This window comes from Babylonia areolata, chromosome 20 (assembly GCF_041734735.1).
Source record: "Babylonia areolata isolate BAREFJ2019XMU chromosome 20, ASM4173473v1, whole genome shotgun sequence".
Taxonomy (NCBI): domain Eukaryota; kingdom Metazoa; phylum Mollusca; class Gastropoda; order Neogastropoda; family Buccinidae; genus Babylonia; species Babylonia areolata.
In genome coordinates, this window is record NC_134895.1 from 28,152,929 (window position 1) to 28,171,218 (window position 18,290).

An 18,290-nucleotide genomic window follows, 5' to 3' on the forward strand; every position below is an offset into this window, starting at 1 on the left:
TCAGGCTCACAGTCAGACCAGCAATCAGAAGGAGAGGACCTCCGACTAAGAAGTTAAATGTCCAACAACTACTGGTCAAGGAAGAGGAGTTCAGGAAGGAGCTCGAAGACAGGCTAAAAGCAGAGGTCTCATCAAGCCAGGAGCAGTGGCAGCGCTTAAAGACTGCCCTTCAAAATTCAGCTGTGGACATTGCTGGCTTCTCCACCAGAAACAGAGACTGGTTTGACGAGAATGATGTGGAAATCCAGAATCTCATACAAGAAAAGCGTGCTTCGCATGCCAGACTCCTTGCCAGTAAAGATGACAATACAGCTAAGGCAGCCCACAGAACAGTTTACAGCACTCTACAATCTAAACTCAGGGAGATTCAGAACAACTGGTGGCTTAAACTGGCTGAGAAGACTCAGTTATATGCAAAAGCTTTTTACGAAGCCTTGCGAGCAGCATATGGCCCGTCACTGCAAGTGCAGGCCCCTCTGCGCTCATCAGATGGTACTACTCTCTTGACAGATCGAGACTCCATTTTGCATTGCTGGACAGAGCACTACCAAGACCTCTTCGGAGACCAACGTACAGTTCAGGACTCTTCAATTGAGAAGATACCTCAGCTGACAGTCAAGCATGACCTGGACAACCCCCCGCTATTCGAAGAAGTGAAGTCCGCCATCAAGAAGCTCAAAGGTGGCAAAGCCCCTGGCATCGACGGGCTCCCAGCGGAAGTGTACGTTGCAGGAGGCGACATTGTCGCAGAACAGCTGACATCCCTCTTCACTCTGTGCTGGGACAAAGGAGTAGTGCCAGGTGACCTCAGAGATGCAGTGATCGTCTCCCTCTACAAAAACAAGGGCGAGAAATCTGACTGCTCCAACTACAGAAGCATCACCCTTCTGTCAATTGCAGGAAAGATTCTGGCAAGAGTCCTACTGGACAGGCTGATTCCCACCATCACCGAGGAAAATGTCCCCGAGAGCCAGTGTGGGTTTCGAGCAAACAGAGGAACCAAAGACACGATTTTTGTGCTACGCCAGTTGCAGGAGAAGTGCAGGGAGCAGAACATGGGCCTTTACGCAGCCTTCGTCGACCTGACCAAGGCCTTCGATACGGTTAGCCGAGATGGGCTCTGGAAGGTCCTGACAAAGCTTGGATGCCCACCAAAGTTTCTTGCAGTCCTCAAGCAACTCCATGAAGATCAGCGTAGCCAAGTGAAGTGTGGAGGCGAACTTTCAGAGCCGTTCCCCATTGGAAACGGTGTCAAGCAAGGCTGCGTCCTGGCCCCCACACTCTTCGCAATCTTCTTTGGCCTGATGCTGAGGGAAGCCAAGGAAGATCTGTTTGAAGGCATCTACATCAGATTCAGAACTGATGTCAGCATCTTCAACCTCCGTCATCTCCTTGCGCGTACCAAGACCACTGAGGAACTGATCCTGGAGCTGCTGTTTGAAGACGACTGTGCTCTCCTCGCTCATACTGAGGAAGCTCTGCAGTTAGTCGTCAATCACTTTGCTGATGCAGCCCAGGCTTTTGGCCTCACCATTAGTCTGAAGAAGACCGAAGTCATGTACCAGGCACCCCTTCATGGCACCTACGCACCACCCAAGATCTACATTGACGGGCACCAACTGAATGCTGTGGAACATTTCACTTACCTTGGAAGCATCATCTCCAACGATGCCACAATCTCCAAGGATGTGGACCATCGTCTGTCCAAATCCAGCAGCTCATTTGGTCGTCTCCAGAAACGTGTTTGGCAAAACCACTCCCTAAGACTCTCGACCAAAATCCAGGTCTACAGGGCAGTCATCATCAGTACCCTGCTGTATGGATCTGAAGCTTGGGTCCTCTACAGGAGACATATCAAGCTGCTGGAGCGTTTCCATCAGAGATGCCTACGCTTCATCATGGGCATCAATTGGCAGGACTATACCACCAACATCGAAGTCCTGGAGAAAGCTGATCTCCCAAGCATCGAGTCAATGCTGATGCTTCGACAGCTGTGCTGGGCAGATCATGTAGCGCGTATGGACAACTCCAGAATGCCAAAGGCCGTCTTCTACGGTGAACTGCGTGAAGGTAAACGCAGCGTTGGAGCTCCACGCAGACGCTACAAGGACCTACTGAAGCAGCAGATGTCCCATAGCGAAATTGACCACCACAGCTGGGAGACACTGGCAGCAAACAGATCTGCCTGGAAAACTTCCACCAGGAAAGCTGTCAGGAATTTTGAAAAGGTCAGGACACAGACAGCCAGGGAAAAATGCGAGCGGAGAAAGGAGGTATCATCTCAAGTTTACCCCTCCAGCGACCAGCCAACCTTCACGTGCGCCAGCTGTTCCCGACAATGCAAATCCAAGATTGGCCTGTACAGCCATCAGAAGGCTTGCCTCACCCGGACTAGACCTTCTTCCCAGTGATCTTCGGATACGAAGAAACTGCCATCATATCTCAAGGACCAAATAAACAAATGTACCAGGAGGGAGAGAGAGATACAAGACAAAACAATATTCTTTATTTTCAAGGATCCTATAAATTAATCGATAGGCACTGGTGTACTTTTTTAGGTCCAGTCCCCGCCCTGAACATGGTCTGCGCTACACAACACTAGATAAAGAAATAAATGTGGTAATAATAAGATAAAATTGAAAAAATAACAAAAAAAACAACCCAATAGTTTAAGCATGCACACACACACACACATGCACATGTGATGTGCACGCGCGTGCACACACACACACACACACACACACACATGTATACACACACACACACACACAGAGGCACAAGTATGTTGTTTATAGAATGCATAGGAAAAAGAAACAGAGAGAGAGAATAATCAATAAATTGAATATTCATGTTCAGAATTAAGACAGAAAAAATACAGAAAATGATGACTAAGACTTATTAAGAGACATTTAAAGAGAAGATAATGGTGGGGAGAGAGGGTTGAGAAGCATATTTCACAAACTGTCCTTGACATAGTATAACAAACAAATAATACCAGCAGAAAAGTAGTGCTGCTACAGTTGTGTGTGTATATTATTAACACAACCATTAAAGTAAACACTAACATACACACGGTCATGACTAATGGTGTTCATTTGTGTGTGTATTTGTGTGTTCCTCTCTTTCTCCCTCTTTCTCTCCCTCTTTTCCTTTCCCCATTTTGCTCCATTGTTCTCTTGAATGCTCAGTTCAATGTTGAATTATTGCACATGAATCTCTTGTGATGCGTGTGTGGCATGTCCTATTCTTTCTCCTCCTGAACTCTTGTGATGAGTTTGTAAGTTATATTGTTGGGAACCTAAGAATTTGCTTTGCCTTTGGAGCCTAGCATTTGTAGGAGACGGGTCGCCAAGCCAGCAAGCGGGTTGTTTGGTGCCCTCTTTGACAGGAGTTGTGGGGTTCAATTCTTTTGTGACCCCATTCTCCCTCTGTGTGGGTCTCTGTGTTCTCTGTTTACTCTGACCCCCCAGGGATCACTTTAGTGTCCTGAAACGTCCCCCGAGGGATGTTTTAGTCCCCCTATGCTGGTTTGGTCCCCCCCGACTTTCCTCAAAAATCTGTCTCAAAATGGCCCCTCCCCCCCCCCCACCCCCCCTCTGAACAACAACAACAACAAAAGTTTTATACACTCCTTCCAAATACAGTTTGCAACAGTAGGTTGTGTGTGTCTGTGCCTGTGTCTGTGTGTGCACCCGTGTGCACGCACAGACATGCATACATGTGTGTATGTATATGAGTGTGTGTATGTGTATGTATGTTTGTGTAAAAATGTGTTTGTGTGTGTGTGTAAGCGTGCACTTGCGCACATGACACAGTATGTGTGCATCGTGTGTGTGTGCACGTGTGTGCATGGAACTATGCTTGGGTCATAGTTTATATGAGGATTTCTCTGGGCACTAGCGCAAATGTGTCAGTATAGACTACCAGCCTTTCACCAACGCGCAGCAAGGATAAACTATGAAACACGTGTGTGTGTGTGTGTTCAATTTAGCCCTGTACGAAAATTAGTATGGGTGTTTGAACACTTGCACGCGCAGGTGTGTCTGTGCGTCTGTGTCTATGTCTGTACTTGTGTTCCTCAATCAAGGCCTGACTATGCGTGTAGGGTTATGCTGCTAGTCAGGCATCTGCTTGGCAGATCTGGAGTAGCGTATATGGATTTGTCCGAACACAATGACACCACTTTGAGTAATTGAACTGAACTGAACTCTGTGTGTGTCACTGTGTGTGTGTGTGTGTGTGTGTGTAAGATCCGTTCTTTCAGCTCATGACTATGCAGACATGTACACACACACACACAGACACACACACTGTTACATAAAGGGTGGAAAGTCGGAGGAGAATGGCGATAGAGAATATATGTATGTTGGTCCACATGAGAAACAGACTGTATGCACATTTGAACAAAATAGGATAATACATGCACGTAATAAGGATGAATCTTTGGTGCAACGGCAATATATCCCAGACCTAAACAACGTGTATACATATATATATATATATATATATATATATATATATATATATATATACATATATATATATATATATATACTGTCTGCAGTCATGAAGTGTACTGCAATGTTATCGACTCACATAATTTAAGTGCTTTCTCTCTCTCTCTCTCTCTCTCTCTCTCTCTCTCTCTCTCTCTCTCACACACACACACACACACACAGCATTGTGTCAAAATGCTTGGGTGTGTGTATATGTGTGTGAGTGTGCCCACGCGTACATGTGTGTATGTGTGTCAGCGCACGCGCGTCTGTGTGTGTCTGTGTGTGTGTGTGTGTGTGTTTTACAGTGGTCTCGACATGTGCCATGTAGAGATCTATCGCCTTCTGTCATCCACGGACATGACTTCAATTAGCCGCCATGGTTGGGAAACATGTCCGAATTAGGTGCTATGAGAAGTCACCATCTTCTCAAACACTTCTTTACTTCAGAGTATATACATGGAGAATACGGACTGAAGAGCTTTTCCGTTTTTGAATGTATTAAATTCAGATTCAGATTCATGCGCGCAGTGTGAAGAAAGTTATGGCCTTGAGTTGTGTTTACAGACGGGTTCTCTAAAGTATAAAGTTCGCTGCATTTTGAATGAAATAAAAAATATGGAAAATAAAAAGTCCAGTGCTTTTGAGAATATGGATCGACGCATAAGTCCAATCAACAGACAGCGAACCAATCACACATGTGCCCCTTGATTTTCACGATGGATTTACATGGATCTCGGGATAGACCATTGGGTCTCTCAGATTTATATATTTCTGTATTTACGGTGGGTAGTCCTACTGTAACAGCCTGCATTAAAGCTCCTCTCAAGTGATCTATGGTGGAAGGGAATGAATGAAAGAATAAATAGATGGGTCATTCTTTTGAAATATGCTAAAAATTGTGACATGGATGGTAAAAACATTACTTAAACATTTTCAATATCTGACAGCTGCAAACAATAGTTAGATATCTTTTAGTTCCAATATTGGCAATATAGAAAACTGGAATTTTGATGTGAGGTTAAAAGTACATCATCTTGTCATGTCACATGTGTAACTCCAGACACCAAACAAACCTCCTATTATCACCGTAATAAGAACTTTTGAAAGTTTAATGCATATAACAAATAAAGATTTATATATCAAAGGAGTATATAGCATTATTCATTACTTCTGATCATTTTTGAATAGGTTACAGAGATATAACTAAATGCTGTACCTGTGAACACACCCACTGCTTTCAAACAAATTTCTCAGAAGAATGTGTGATATCAAAACATTTTATTGACAAGTTTCAGTTCATAGCAACACATGAACATTCACTACATGGTAGTTTCACAGTCAAATCCTGTTTTGTTGTGATGATATAACAAACTAAATGAAAATGTGACACATGTAACATGCGATGCCAGAAGGAAGATTCTAGACAAAATGTCCCCAATTGATGAATTTATCTGCAAGTGTTCATTCCCTTATTCAGTTCACCTTAATTTTCTCAAGGAGAACTTACGGATGTGATGGCCATATAAAATGCAAACACACCAACAACTTGTCTAAAGCTTCCATTGTGCTCCCCACCTCCAAATACCACCCCCTCCTTAATCTTTTCCTTCCCCTCTCTTCTCCTCCTATTCATTGGCAGTTTTTCAACAATCTCCGTCAAGAGAGTAAAGAATGAAAATTTTTTTCTGACAGCATGTAGTAGGCCCCTTTGTGTACAAGGAAGTAGATACCTTCTCCCTCAACATTGTCGTCTGTTTCTTCATGAAGTTCCGTCACCTGGACAAAGATTTGGAGTATTGGAATATTGCAGACATGTTTACAAAGTGATTAACTTAATGAGGTGTAAGCTGCATTTAGAAATAAAGACATAAATTCTGTCTCACCACAATCAAACTTCAGTTGTCATATATAATATATACAAACTAGTATAAAAAAAAAGAAAAAGTTAACTAACCATTCAGCATACCGAATATGGTGGTGAATGCCAGTGGTGCATGTTGTGACTCTTATGATGGATAAAACCAAGCAAATGAAAGTTCAGAAGATACATCATATTAATTATGAGATTCTGAGACTATTTTCTGTATTTGATTTCTTCAAATCCAACATATATAAAATACTCATGTGACCATACTCAAGTATCACATTTATTTAATGCATATTGAAAAGTGTTCCTAACTAGTATTAATAAGTAGTATCAAACCTCTACAATTAACGCATGATATGAATGTTAGTATGTATTCAGCAAGTTGAAATTGCAAAAAGGTAGCTCAACATCAGGAATTATTACCATTACACATTCTTTGATTCATACTCGCATTAGTCTCAATGAATACAAAATGTTGATGATGAGTTGTGAGTGCATGTGCGCGCACAGACATGTGTGATATGTGTATATGTACACGTTGTGGCATTCAAAATACGAGCAGTTACTAATTCAGTCAAGAGAATTCCGTCTTTACCAGGTGGGAAGTGCTCAATAACTGAAATTGACTGAAACTTGCACATTCAAAGCAGAAACAGAATGCTGAGCATCCCATTATAACAATACAAGTGTGACTTGATGAATGTCATTATTTCAGTCTAGAGATATTCTCATAATATAGTAATGAAAACAAGAGAGGCAAGGCCTTCAAGACTCACTTGTGATACACTTAAAAAAAAAAAATCAAAAAAAAATCCCAGCTTTTTATGTATTGAGTATAATTTCAAAATGTAATGTTTAAGATGAGAAAGATCAGTTTAAAGCAATTTAAGTCCCCTAGCATTAATTACAGAGTAATTTCCCTTTTTTACTATCTGCACCAAAACGTTTGCAAAATAAATAAAACTTCCATGCTTAGCAAAAGAAGTTCATGTTTGAACAAAAAATGATAATAATGACTGCTCTTGTTGTTGGTCAGAATATCAGATCAAAGTGCCAAGTTTAGATAATACAAAAAATATAAATATAACAGTAAATGCAGTTTGCATATAATTAGGCTTCATTTTTTATTTTTTTGTGCCCATCCCTGAGGTGCACTATTGTTTTAAACAAGATGACTGGAAAGAACTGAATTTTTCCTATTTTTATGCCTAATTTGGTGTCAACTGACAAAGTATTTGCAGAGAAAATGTCAATGTTAAAGTTTACCATGGACACACATACACACACACACACACACAGAGACAACCGAACACCGGGTTAAAACATAGACTCACTTTGTTTACACAAGTGAGTCAATAAATGAGACATTTCAATGACTGCTTTAAATGTGACCGCAAATCCTTTCCTAATTTGTTTGTAAGCTTTGAAGGATAGTGAATACCGCACAATTTGTCTGTCCTCTTACATGTGTGACATAAATATTCATATGCATATTTGTTTCAAGATGTGTTTACATCATTTGGAATCAGTCTGACACATCATGTTCTATCCACCTCTATAAATTTGCTGATAAACCCTTCACATATTTTCATTTTAGGCTGTGAATGACAAAAGGAAGCACATGTTCATGATGATGTGACATATGTAACATGGACATCACAATTAGTGGTGTACAAGTTACATGCGTGGCAGTACAAAAGAATAAAATCATTTCTTGAGTGTTTATCATATTTTTTGTTGATACTCAAACCCGTAAATTCAGTTATAAAACACTTTGTGACCTTACTGTGCCTTGTAATATTTAGCGTTAGTGGGCTATAAATAATAGCAAACAGTACACGGGTTGAGTCATGTAACTGGGATGCCACAACTCATGGTGTACAAGTTACATGTGTGGCAGCAGAAATTAATACAATCTTTTTTAATATGTTTGGTACATCATTCAAAGCAAGAAATGCAATTGTATGACACATGCAGGCTGTAGTGTACTTTTTGCAATTTTCAGAGACGTATCATATCAGATATCGAAAGGATATATTAAGAGTTTGTCACACAGTGTCATGTTACACTTGTCACACAGTTAGTAGTACTAGTATGTGTTTATCAAAGCAATGAAAATTTACTTATATCGTCTTACAAACAAAAAAGTTTGATAAAAGTCATCTTCTCTGCTTCTTCCAAGCAGATAACAGTCCAACATGTGTGATGCTATGTTATTCTGACATTGGTTAAGGAAGCACAGTATTGATGTACTGTGACATGCATCACACACATACAAAGAAAAGTTCGATATCACAACAATAAATTGACCAATTTACAGCAATTATAAATCAAATAGAATCTCAAGCAAAGTCTATTCTTTTTCTCTGTTTGTTTACGCAAAAGCTGGTCATGTTATTTAAAAAAGCAAAAATTCAAACATGCTCCATGAGTGTTGTCAAAAATTTCAAGAGCCTCAGTAGCTGGTTTTGTTCATATTGTACAAGCTAACTTTCATTATCAACGTATTTATAACAATCAAAATATTTAGGAATTTCTGATGATCAACACAATCACACAAGTTATTCACAAAATATATGTTTAGTACAATAAACTTAACTGAAATGAAATGACTCTGCTGACACTGGAGAAACTGTCGTGTGTAACATGAAGATTTAAAATCAGATGCCAGTGGTTACTTCAACAGCGGCTTTCTCCACGGGCTTCGGCGATGCAAGTGCTCACAACCAAATGTGTGCCCCAACACAAGCCTTCAGATACCCATGTGTGAAAGTCGGTCACAGGCCGTGTATCTTTGAAAAAGAGTCCCCAAAATTCGCACTTGTAATTCTTTTTTGTTGGACACCACTGCTGAAATGTTTTTTTACTTCTTCATTGAATATGTATTTTTACACCCCTTGAGTGTAAACCATACAGCAGTTGATAGAAAACATGTTTATGTTGACATTTGAATAACACACCCTGATGTAGTGATTTCGAACATTACAGTTTGCTCTTAATCTTTGGCACAGGTTTTTAGACACCACAAGTTACTTGTGTAACACGATTTTATCATGAATATTTCTGAGTAAGTGGGTACTTCAGACTAAAAATTAAAGTTTTCCTGATATAAAGTGAAACAAGTAGATGGTTTTCAAACTGCTTGATTTAAAACATTGTTTCATTTAGGTTTTTTTCAGCAACTAATTTGGACCCTCAATGGTATGCCACAAAAGAAGTGAAAAAAGAAGTGGACAGTTTGAAACAAAATGATTAAAATTGGAATATTTTTGACATGCAGCAGTAGTAGTAGGCCACCTTCGGTCATGTCTGACCATGGATAGAGTATATCCAACCTAATGTCTAACTGGGCTGTCTGCTTGGACCAAGCAGCATTGCCTGTGACTGTAGAGACCGATGTGAGAGAGACAGTCTCTGTTGCAGTGATCTCATGTGTAAGCTGATGCTGGTCTGTCGACTGCCATCCCTTTTCTGCGAGCTCGCTTATCTGCTGCAGCAGCTGACAGTTTGTCCTCACCAATCCGTAGCTGATTCTTGAAAGTGCTCCTCCATCTGTTACGGTCATCTGCAAGGTCCTCCCAGGACTCAGTGTTGATCTCAAGTGCCTTCATGTCACGTTTGCAAACGTCTCTGTATCTCAGCTGTGGGCGGCCGATGCTTCTCTGCCCCATGGCGAGCTCTCCATAAAGGATGCTTGGGATGCGACCATCTTCCATGCGGTGAACGTGGCCCAGCCAGTGCAGCTGACGCTGTCTCAGCATGGTATACATGGTTGGGAGGCCAGCGCGAGTCAGGACTTCAGTGTTTGTCACCTTGTCTTGCCAGGAGATGCCGAGTATGCGCCGTAGGCTTCTCAGGTGGAAGGTATTGAGCTTTTTCTCCTGACGAGCATGTGTGGTCCACGCCTCACTGCCATACAGCACAGTGCTGAGGACGCAGGCGTTGTATGCAGCCATCTTTGTCTTCGTGGTCAGCTTGGGATTTGTCCACACGCTTTGTGTGAGGCGGGCTAGCGTTGTGGCTGCCTTCCCGATCCTCTTGTTGATCTCGGTGTCAAGGGAGAGGTTGTCAGTGATGGTGGACCCAAGGTAAGTGAATTGATGGATGGCTTCAAGTTCGTAGTCATCAATTGTGATGGCTGGTGGAGTTGGCATGTCTTGGCCTAGGACATTTGTCTTCTTCAGACTGATGGTCAGGCCGAAATCTTTGCAGGCCTGGGAGAAGCGGTCCAGTAAAGACTGCAAGTCCCGCTGGGTGTGGGTCACAACTGCGGCATTGTCAGCAAAGAGCATGTCTCTGATGAGGGCTTCGTGGACTTTTGTCCTTGCTCTGAGGCGGGCGAGATTGAAGAGCCTGCCATCTGATCTGGTCCACAGGTAGGTCCCTTCTTGCGCTGTGCTGAACACATGTCTCAGGAGAAGAGCAAAGAAGATTCCAAATAGGGTGGGGGCAAGGACACAGCCTTGTTTGACACCACTGCGTATGTCGAAGGGCTTGGAGAGGTTACCATTAAACTGCACCATCCCTTTCATGTTGGAGTGGAAGGACTCAATCAAGCTGTGCAGTTTGGGGGGGGGCAGCCGATCTTTCGAAGAGCCCTGAAAAGGCCGTCTCTGCTGACTAGGTCAAAGGCCTTGGTGAGGTCAATGAATGCGACATACAGGGGCATCCTCTGCTCTCTGCACATCTCCTGGATTTGGCAAAGGGAGAAGATCATGTCTACCGTGTATCTCTCTGCTCGGAAACCGCACTGTGATTCCGGGTAAACGTGTTCGGCCAGTTTCTGCAGGCGAATTAGGAGGACCTGAGCGTAGACTTTGCCTACAATGCTGAGAAGTGAGATGCCTCTGTAGTTGCTGCAGTTGCTCCTTTCACCCTTGTTTTTGTAGAGGGTGATAATCTTGGCGTCCCTCATGTCCTGCGGTACAGCTCCCTCATTCCAGCACTGACAGAGGACCGTGTGCAGAGGATGCAGAAGAGTAGTCTTGCAGTGTTTAATGAGGTCTGGGGGAATTCCGTCACTGCCAGATGCCTTGCCTGATGTCAGGCTGTTAATGGCCTTGCTGAGTTCGTCCTCAGTTGGCTCTGCGTCAAGTTCTTCCATGACCAGCATGCACTTGATGGCATCGAGGGCTGAGTTGGACACCATGTTTTTTGTGGAGTAGTGTTCCGCCCATCTCTCCATCTGCTGGCTAGGATCGTTGATTACTTCCCCAGTGGAGGATTTGAGGGGGGCAGTCTTGCTCTGAGTTGGTCCCAGTGCCTTCTTGATACCATCATACATCCCTTGGATGTTGCCTCTTTCAGCAGCATTCTGTATCTCTTCGCTGAGCTCTGTCCAGTACTCATTTGCACATCGCCTGGCGTTAAACTGAACCTTACTCCTGGCGGCCCTGAGGATTTGCAGGTTCTTCTCACTGGGTGACCGTTTGTACTCAGTGAGTGCAGCACGCTTGGCCTCAATACTGGGAGTCATCTCTGATGATTTGGCCTCAAACCAGTCATGGGACTTCGCGGTTTTCTTCCCAAAGGTGGCCATATCAGTGTGGTGCATGGTGTCTCGTAGCATTTCCCATCTTTCTGTAGCAGAGTCTCTGGGCTGCAACGCATCGAATTCTCTCTCAAATGCCTCTGCGAACTGTTCTACAAGGTCTGGCTGAGACATCTTGCTGACGTCAATGCGAGAGTTCCCTTGTTTCTTTGAGCAGTGGAACTTCTTTAGTTGCAGTCTTATCTTGCAGCATACCAGAGAATGGTCCGTGTAGCAGTCTGCGCTGTGGTAAGAGTGAGTGTGGAGAAGGTTTTTGATGGCAGCTCGTCTTACTAGGATCAGATCCAGTTGGTGCCAATGTTTTGAGCGCGGGTGCCTCCAGGAGACTTTGTGTTGGGGCTTTGTCTTGAAGAAGGAGTTGGCAATGCACAGTTCATGGCAGGTACAAAACTCAAGTAGTCGCTGTCCATTCTCATTCATTTTCCCCACTCCAAAGGAACCGAGACAGGAGGGCCACGAATCGTTGTCTGCACCCACTCTGGCATTGAAGTCGCCCAGGAGAGCAAGTTGTTCTGTCCTAGGGTGTTCCTTATGGTTGATGCGAGATTTTCATAGAACTCATCCTTGGCGTCTGGAGAGGCGGACAGTGTTGGGGCATATGCGCTGATGAGAGTGACATAACCTTCGGAGGTGTTGAGGCGGAGAGTCAAAAGTCATTCTGAACCGCCGCTGCCTGGTTCGATCATGTTCAGCAGGCTGTTCCTGACTGCAAAGCCTACTCTGTACTCGCTTGGGGCATCAGAGCTCTTTCCCTGCCAGAAGAAGGTGTAGTCCCCCTCGTTTAGTGTTCCTGAGTCAGCCAGCCATGTTTCCTGCAGAGTGGCAATGTCCACATTTAGTCTCTTCAGCTCGCTGTTTATGACGGCCGTCTTTCTGGCATCGCTGATGTCTTGCAGATCTTGGGAGAGCCCAGGCATCATTGTCCGGACATTCCAACAGGCCAGTTTCATTGTTGATCCATTTCTTGAAGTTTTCTTTTTGCCTGGAGCAGAAATTAACGACCTGCTTGTCGGATATTCTCCTAATCTTCACACACCCATAGAAGAAGGCAGGTCATGGCGGGACAGCACCTAACTGGCTGGGGGCTGCCCAGCTTGGGTGGGCAGTAGCTGTCCAATGGGACGTGAGGGTCCCTCCCATTGTCAGAAGCAACCCCTGGCATCGGCTCTATGCCAATTGAGCGCTAACTTATAACCGGTAACTGTTGCTTCACGTGTTGTTCCGACGCTAGTGCTAGTGGCGAAGCTGGAGTGTCCTCTCCAGGTTTTAGGTGCAAGGTGGAAGGTGTTTGTGGATGGATGGACAGATATATAAGCCTGGGCAGTGTAATATGGAAGACAAGCTGTTGCCCATGCAGCTTGTCCCCCCCTCTCCACCTTGCTGACAGAGCCAAAGGAACAGCAAGGCTGTTATGTTTTGGTGCCAACACGGCCACAGGAGCTGCCGGAAAGTGACAAAGTTTGCCATCCAACCACCTTAGGGGCCCCACACCAGATTTTCTGTCAGGGTTTACTCCCTTAGCTAGATGGCCGCAGGTTGCTGTCCAGAGCTGGCGCCCTTTCATGGGTCATTTAATTCCACCAGGGTGTCTAGACACCCTCCTCACCATCCTCCTGAGAGGACTGGTGGGGGTGCTGATTTAGTCGCCAGCGATTCGACCCTGTGACAGGTAGCACTGGGATCCAGATTACCAGTAGCAGATATATCTGTCTGACCTGACCTCGCTCAAAATGACATGCACACTCACTCAAAATCAATTCCTTTATTTCTTTAATGATATAAAAACAAAATCATGCAAAGAAAAAATCAATTTGTGTTTTGTAAGTTACTTAAATTGCTACAAACATGATAAAACTGCACATTGTGCATATTTCAGGAGAATGACCCAGATAAGTAAATTAACATGTAAGTCCAGTATATTGGAAAAAGTGAGGAGGGAAATCTATAGGTCATCTCTATATTCCCCCAGCAGTATGTTCCCCAAAATTTACATTTTGTAGATCTTTGCTCCACCAGGTCAGTGGTCCTTCAAGTCAGTGTTCCCCCAGGTCTATGGCCACTGTTGACCACAAACCCAAAGTGTTGAGCTTGCCATATTTGTCACGTTTTTGCATTGTTATGCCTTGATGAGTTTTTATGACCACTGCCTGACCACTGTTGACAACTGCTGACCTTTGTGTTCAGATTGCATTACTTTGTGATGGTTATACTCTTCTTCTTCTGCATTTGTGGGCTGCAACTCCCTTGTCCACTCATATATACATGAGTGGGCTTTTACATGTATGACCATTTTTACCCTGCCATGTAGGCAGCCATACTCTGCTTTTGGGGGTCGATGGTTATACAATTCTTGGCAGAATTTGACAATTAGCTGACCATTACTTTCTGCTGATCATTCTTGACCATTACTGGCTACGCTGACCACCTCACAAAAGTGGTAAGATTTCGTGCGGGTTTTTTTTTCAACATGTTTTTGTTTTATCATGATGCCTTGGCAGTTTTTGACTGCTAACTGATCACTGTTGACCACAACTGACCACTGATAGTTCAGAGTGTATTATTTTGTGACAGTTACTGCATATTGGGACTTCTTGGCAGAATTTGTTTTAACTTGCAACCATAGACTACTGCTGATGATTTCTGACCATTACTAACCACAACTGACCACCATACAAAAGTTTACAGAATGTGGGCATTTTGGCATGTTTATGCAAACTGAAGACTTCTTTACTTGGTTTGATGATTCATTGACCAGTTCTGACTACTAGTCAAAAGTATCCAGCTTGGGTTATGTTAAAGTCTGTTTTGCATTATGTGTTCTTTCTTATGCAATATTTGTACTTTTTCACATACTTTGATTGGCCACTACTGAACACTACCCATAAGTGTATGATGAAACATGTATAGATGTGGGGGAACTTAAACCTACTGGTTTTTTGAGTTTCAAAGGACCAATGTCCGCAGAAACCCACTTTTGAAGAAAATGAAAAAAGGCATCTCAGGTTCTTTGAAACAAACAAGATAAAATACATTTCCCTTGTGAAGAAAACTGCTGATTTTGAACACACACACACACTTTTGATGTATTCAACCACTTCTTGTTACTACGTAAATTAGAAGCTTATAAATTACCACCAGAGTATACTCACCTTATACAATCTTCTTTCTGACAGGAAACAGTTAGTAACAATAAATAATCAAACCTAAAATTTTACATCTATTAAACATGGAGTTCCACAGGGATCCATCTTTGGGCCAATTTTATTCTTCACTTATGTTAGTGACTTACCTTGTTATATGAACTGTAAATGTGAAATGTTTGTAGATGACACATCCTTGCATTCATAATCAAGCAATTCAGACGCCTGTAAACTAATGATGAACTCCAAGATGATATTCTGAAACTTAATGCCTGGACACGATTGAATCACTTGTCCTTAAATGCTCAGAAAACAAAGTGCATGCATGTGTGTGCACAACAAAAAAGTCAAAGAATGAAATGTCACTTCAAACCACTATTCTTTGGCATCAATGAAATTGAAGAGGTAGATTCAACTAAAATTCTGGGTGTCATTATTGACAAGGGATCTATCTTGGACTGATCATACTAAGTACTAAGTAAATGCCTTTCTAATAGAATACTTCAGCTAGCAAAAATTAAAAAGATCGTGACTGTCCATTCACGAAAGCTCTTCTTCTGTGCACATACTCTGCCAGTGATCGATTATGCGTCAACTTTAAGGGACAGCTGTAGCCTCTCAAACATGAAATTTATTCACCTTGCGTATAAAAGAGCACTGAAAATAGTATTGATGAAATCAAGCTCCCTGACCCCAATGGACTATAAACAACTTAATGTATTATCTTTACACAACAGGCTGTACTTCAACAAAGCTGTTTGCATGCATAATGTTATGTATGGAAATGCTTCAAAAAAGATTGCAGACACTTTCAAGACTAATGAACACAGACACAACCACATGCTCTGCATACCCAAACCAAGAAACAACCTTTTAATATCCAGCTTTCTATATTCTGGTGGAAATTTATGGAATAATCTTCCACTCACTCTAAAAATTATCGTGAATACGAATGTGTTTAAGAAAAATCTGAAGAATCACCTCATTGAAAATGATTAAAAGTAAAACAATTCTTGATCTATTTGTCTAATACTTCTTTTATTAATTGTGAAATGTTTTTGGATATTAAAAGTAAAACAGTTCTTGATCTGTTAGTCAAATACTTCTTTTATTAATTGTGAAATGTTTTTGTATATATACTTGTGTTCGCAAGGATTTTGTAGTATATGAGGGAATATATGCATGTGGATAGGATGGGCATGGTGTATTTATGTCTGAACATTTGTGTTCATTTGTGTGTGTGTGTGTGTGTGTGTGTGTGTGTGTGTGTGTGTGAAATAGAAATGCAATTGTGTGTTTCATTATCACAATATTCGTGTATATGCATTTTGTTTGTTCCTGTTGCTTTTAATCTGCTTCTCTCTCTCTCTCTCTCTCTCTCTCTCTCTCCCTCCCTCCCTCCCTCTCTCTCCCTCCTATTTTTTCTTCTTTTTTTTCCCATTGATGGCTTGATGTAAAAAAAGCAATTGTTGTTTATTCAATTTACCATCATGAAATAAGATCTTGACTTGACACACACACACACACACACACACACACACACACACACTCTTACACTTACACTTACACATGGTACAGCCTCACACACAGGTTAATACACATGCCCACCCCTAAAATCCTGTCATCTCACCTGCGCATAAAATTATACACACCCATGACAGGGTTTGTAATGTGCATCTTGTTATGAATTGCAGCCAGTGTACCGATTGCTTGTACAAAACACCCTGTGGAATTTCTAAGGACTGTTGTGTAGGTTCAGATCGTGGCATTTTCTAATGCTTGTAGAACCTCTCTTTGTACCACTCACATAAGCTGGATTTGTTAAACAGTCAAAACCAGTAAAACAAAAAACAAAAAAGTGAAAGTAAGTACTAAAGTAGTCCATTGGTTCACAGTCACTTGTTGATAAGCCTATGCATGTACACACACTGTGCATGTTGCATTTCTTTTTTTCTGATTAACTTTACATTTATGATATAAAGAAATGTTTTAATTTAACAGATGGGGTTTGCCATGCCAACCAACATGGAGGACATGGAAGCCATGGTGTATGGAGATGATGATGATGATGATCTGGAAGCTGAGCTTGCTGCCCTTACAGGGGGAGAAACATCATCTAAAAAATCACCAAAGAAAAAAGGTTAGTTAAAGAACACAGCATGTTCTCTTAAGATAAAACTTTTTTTTACCCATAGTGTGATTGTTTTGCTGATAGAGGAGTTTCATTTGGTTAATGCAGATTATATCTGTGGTTTTAGTTTGTGCTTTTTGATTCGTTCTGTGAACACATTAGATTGAGCTGTTGTAATGTTTTTATGTTATGTTTATATCTAGCTTGATTATGTAAGGCGCTTTGAGCAGCATTAGTACTGGATATCGCGCCATAGAAAAGTTATGAATTAATATTATTATCATTATTAATTATTGTTATATCATGGAGTATTATCTTGAAAAAATGGCCATTTAAAAGAGCACATTCCTTGATCACTCTTTCTCGCAATCCCACAATTTCACTCAAGTGATTTCTTTCAAATTGAGAGAAATCATGGGGTTGTGAGAAATCATGGGCTAACAAAACCCACATCCATGTGTGTGCAGTTTGCCTCATCTCCCACAACTGAGGAATGTGCATTTGGACAGCTCAGCACTCTGTGACTGTTAACCCAACACTTCGATCCCCTTGGCCTGTCAATCATAATTCATTTGTCTGCTGCTTCACTGCCACTTGTAACTAAATGTAATGGGAGGAAGAGAGTTTTGAGTGTTATGTTTCAGAGACAGTGTCAATGAAGGAAGAAAATGTCAGTAATAATAATAATAATTAGTATTTATATAGTGTGCTGAATCTTGTGCAGAGACAGATCAAAGCGCATTAACACCAGTCATTCGCATGAATGCATAACTCTAAACTTGGGGAAACTGAAGAGAGAGAAGAGGCAGGGGAGAGAGGAACTGAAGAGAAAGAAGAGGCCAGGGAGGGAGGAGCTGAAGAGAGAGAAGAGGCAGGGGAGGGAGGCTATCATGGAAAGCGGTGGGTTTTAAGGCCAGACCTGAAAGAGCTGAGTGTGGAGACCTGATGAAATGAAAGAGGAAGTTCATTCCAAAAGCAAGGTCCAGAGACAGAGAAAGAACAGCGGCCGACAGTGTAGTGTTTGAATCTGGGAATGTGTAAACAGAGTGGATCGCAAAGAGCGAGATGGAGTGTAGAGGTGAAGGCAGCAACAGAGATAGGA

General features: G+C 42.2%; 1 protein-coding gene across 9 annotated transcripts in view; it reads left to right on the top strand.

Annotated features, from left to right (window-relative positions):
• LOC143295370 (coiled-coil and C2 domain-containing protein 1-like) overlaps positions 1–18,290 on the top strand; it is a 286,204-nt gene that overhangs the window by 24,060 nt on the left and 243,854 nt on the right. For all 9 annotated transcript variants that reach the window (XR_013057010.1, XM_076607032.1, XM_076607028.1 and 6 more), the window contains exon 2: positions 17,059–17,197. Coding sequence is in view for 8 of the 9 variants with exons in the window: in XM_076607032.1 (XP_076463147.1) it covers positions 17,059–17,197 (139 nt within the window). In the remaining variant the exon portion in view is untranslated. The remainder of the gene's footprint in view (positions 1–17,058; positions 17,198–18,290) is intronic.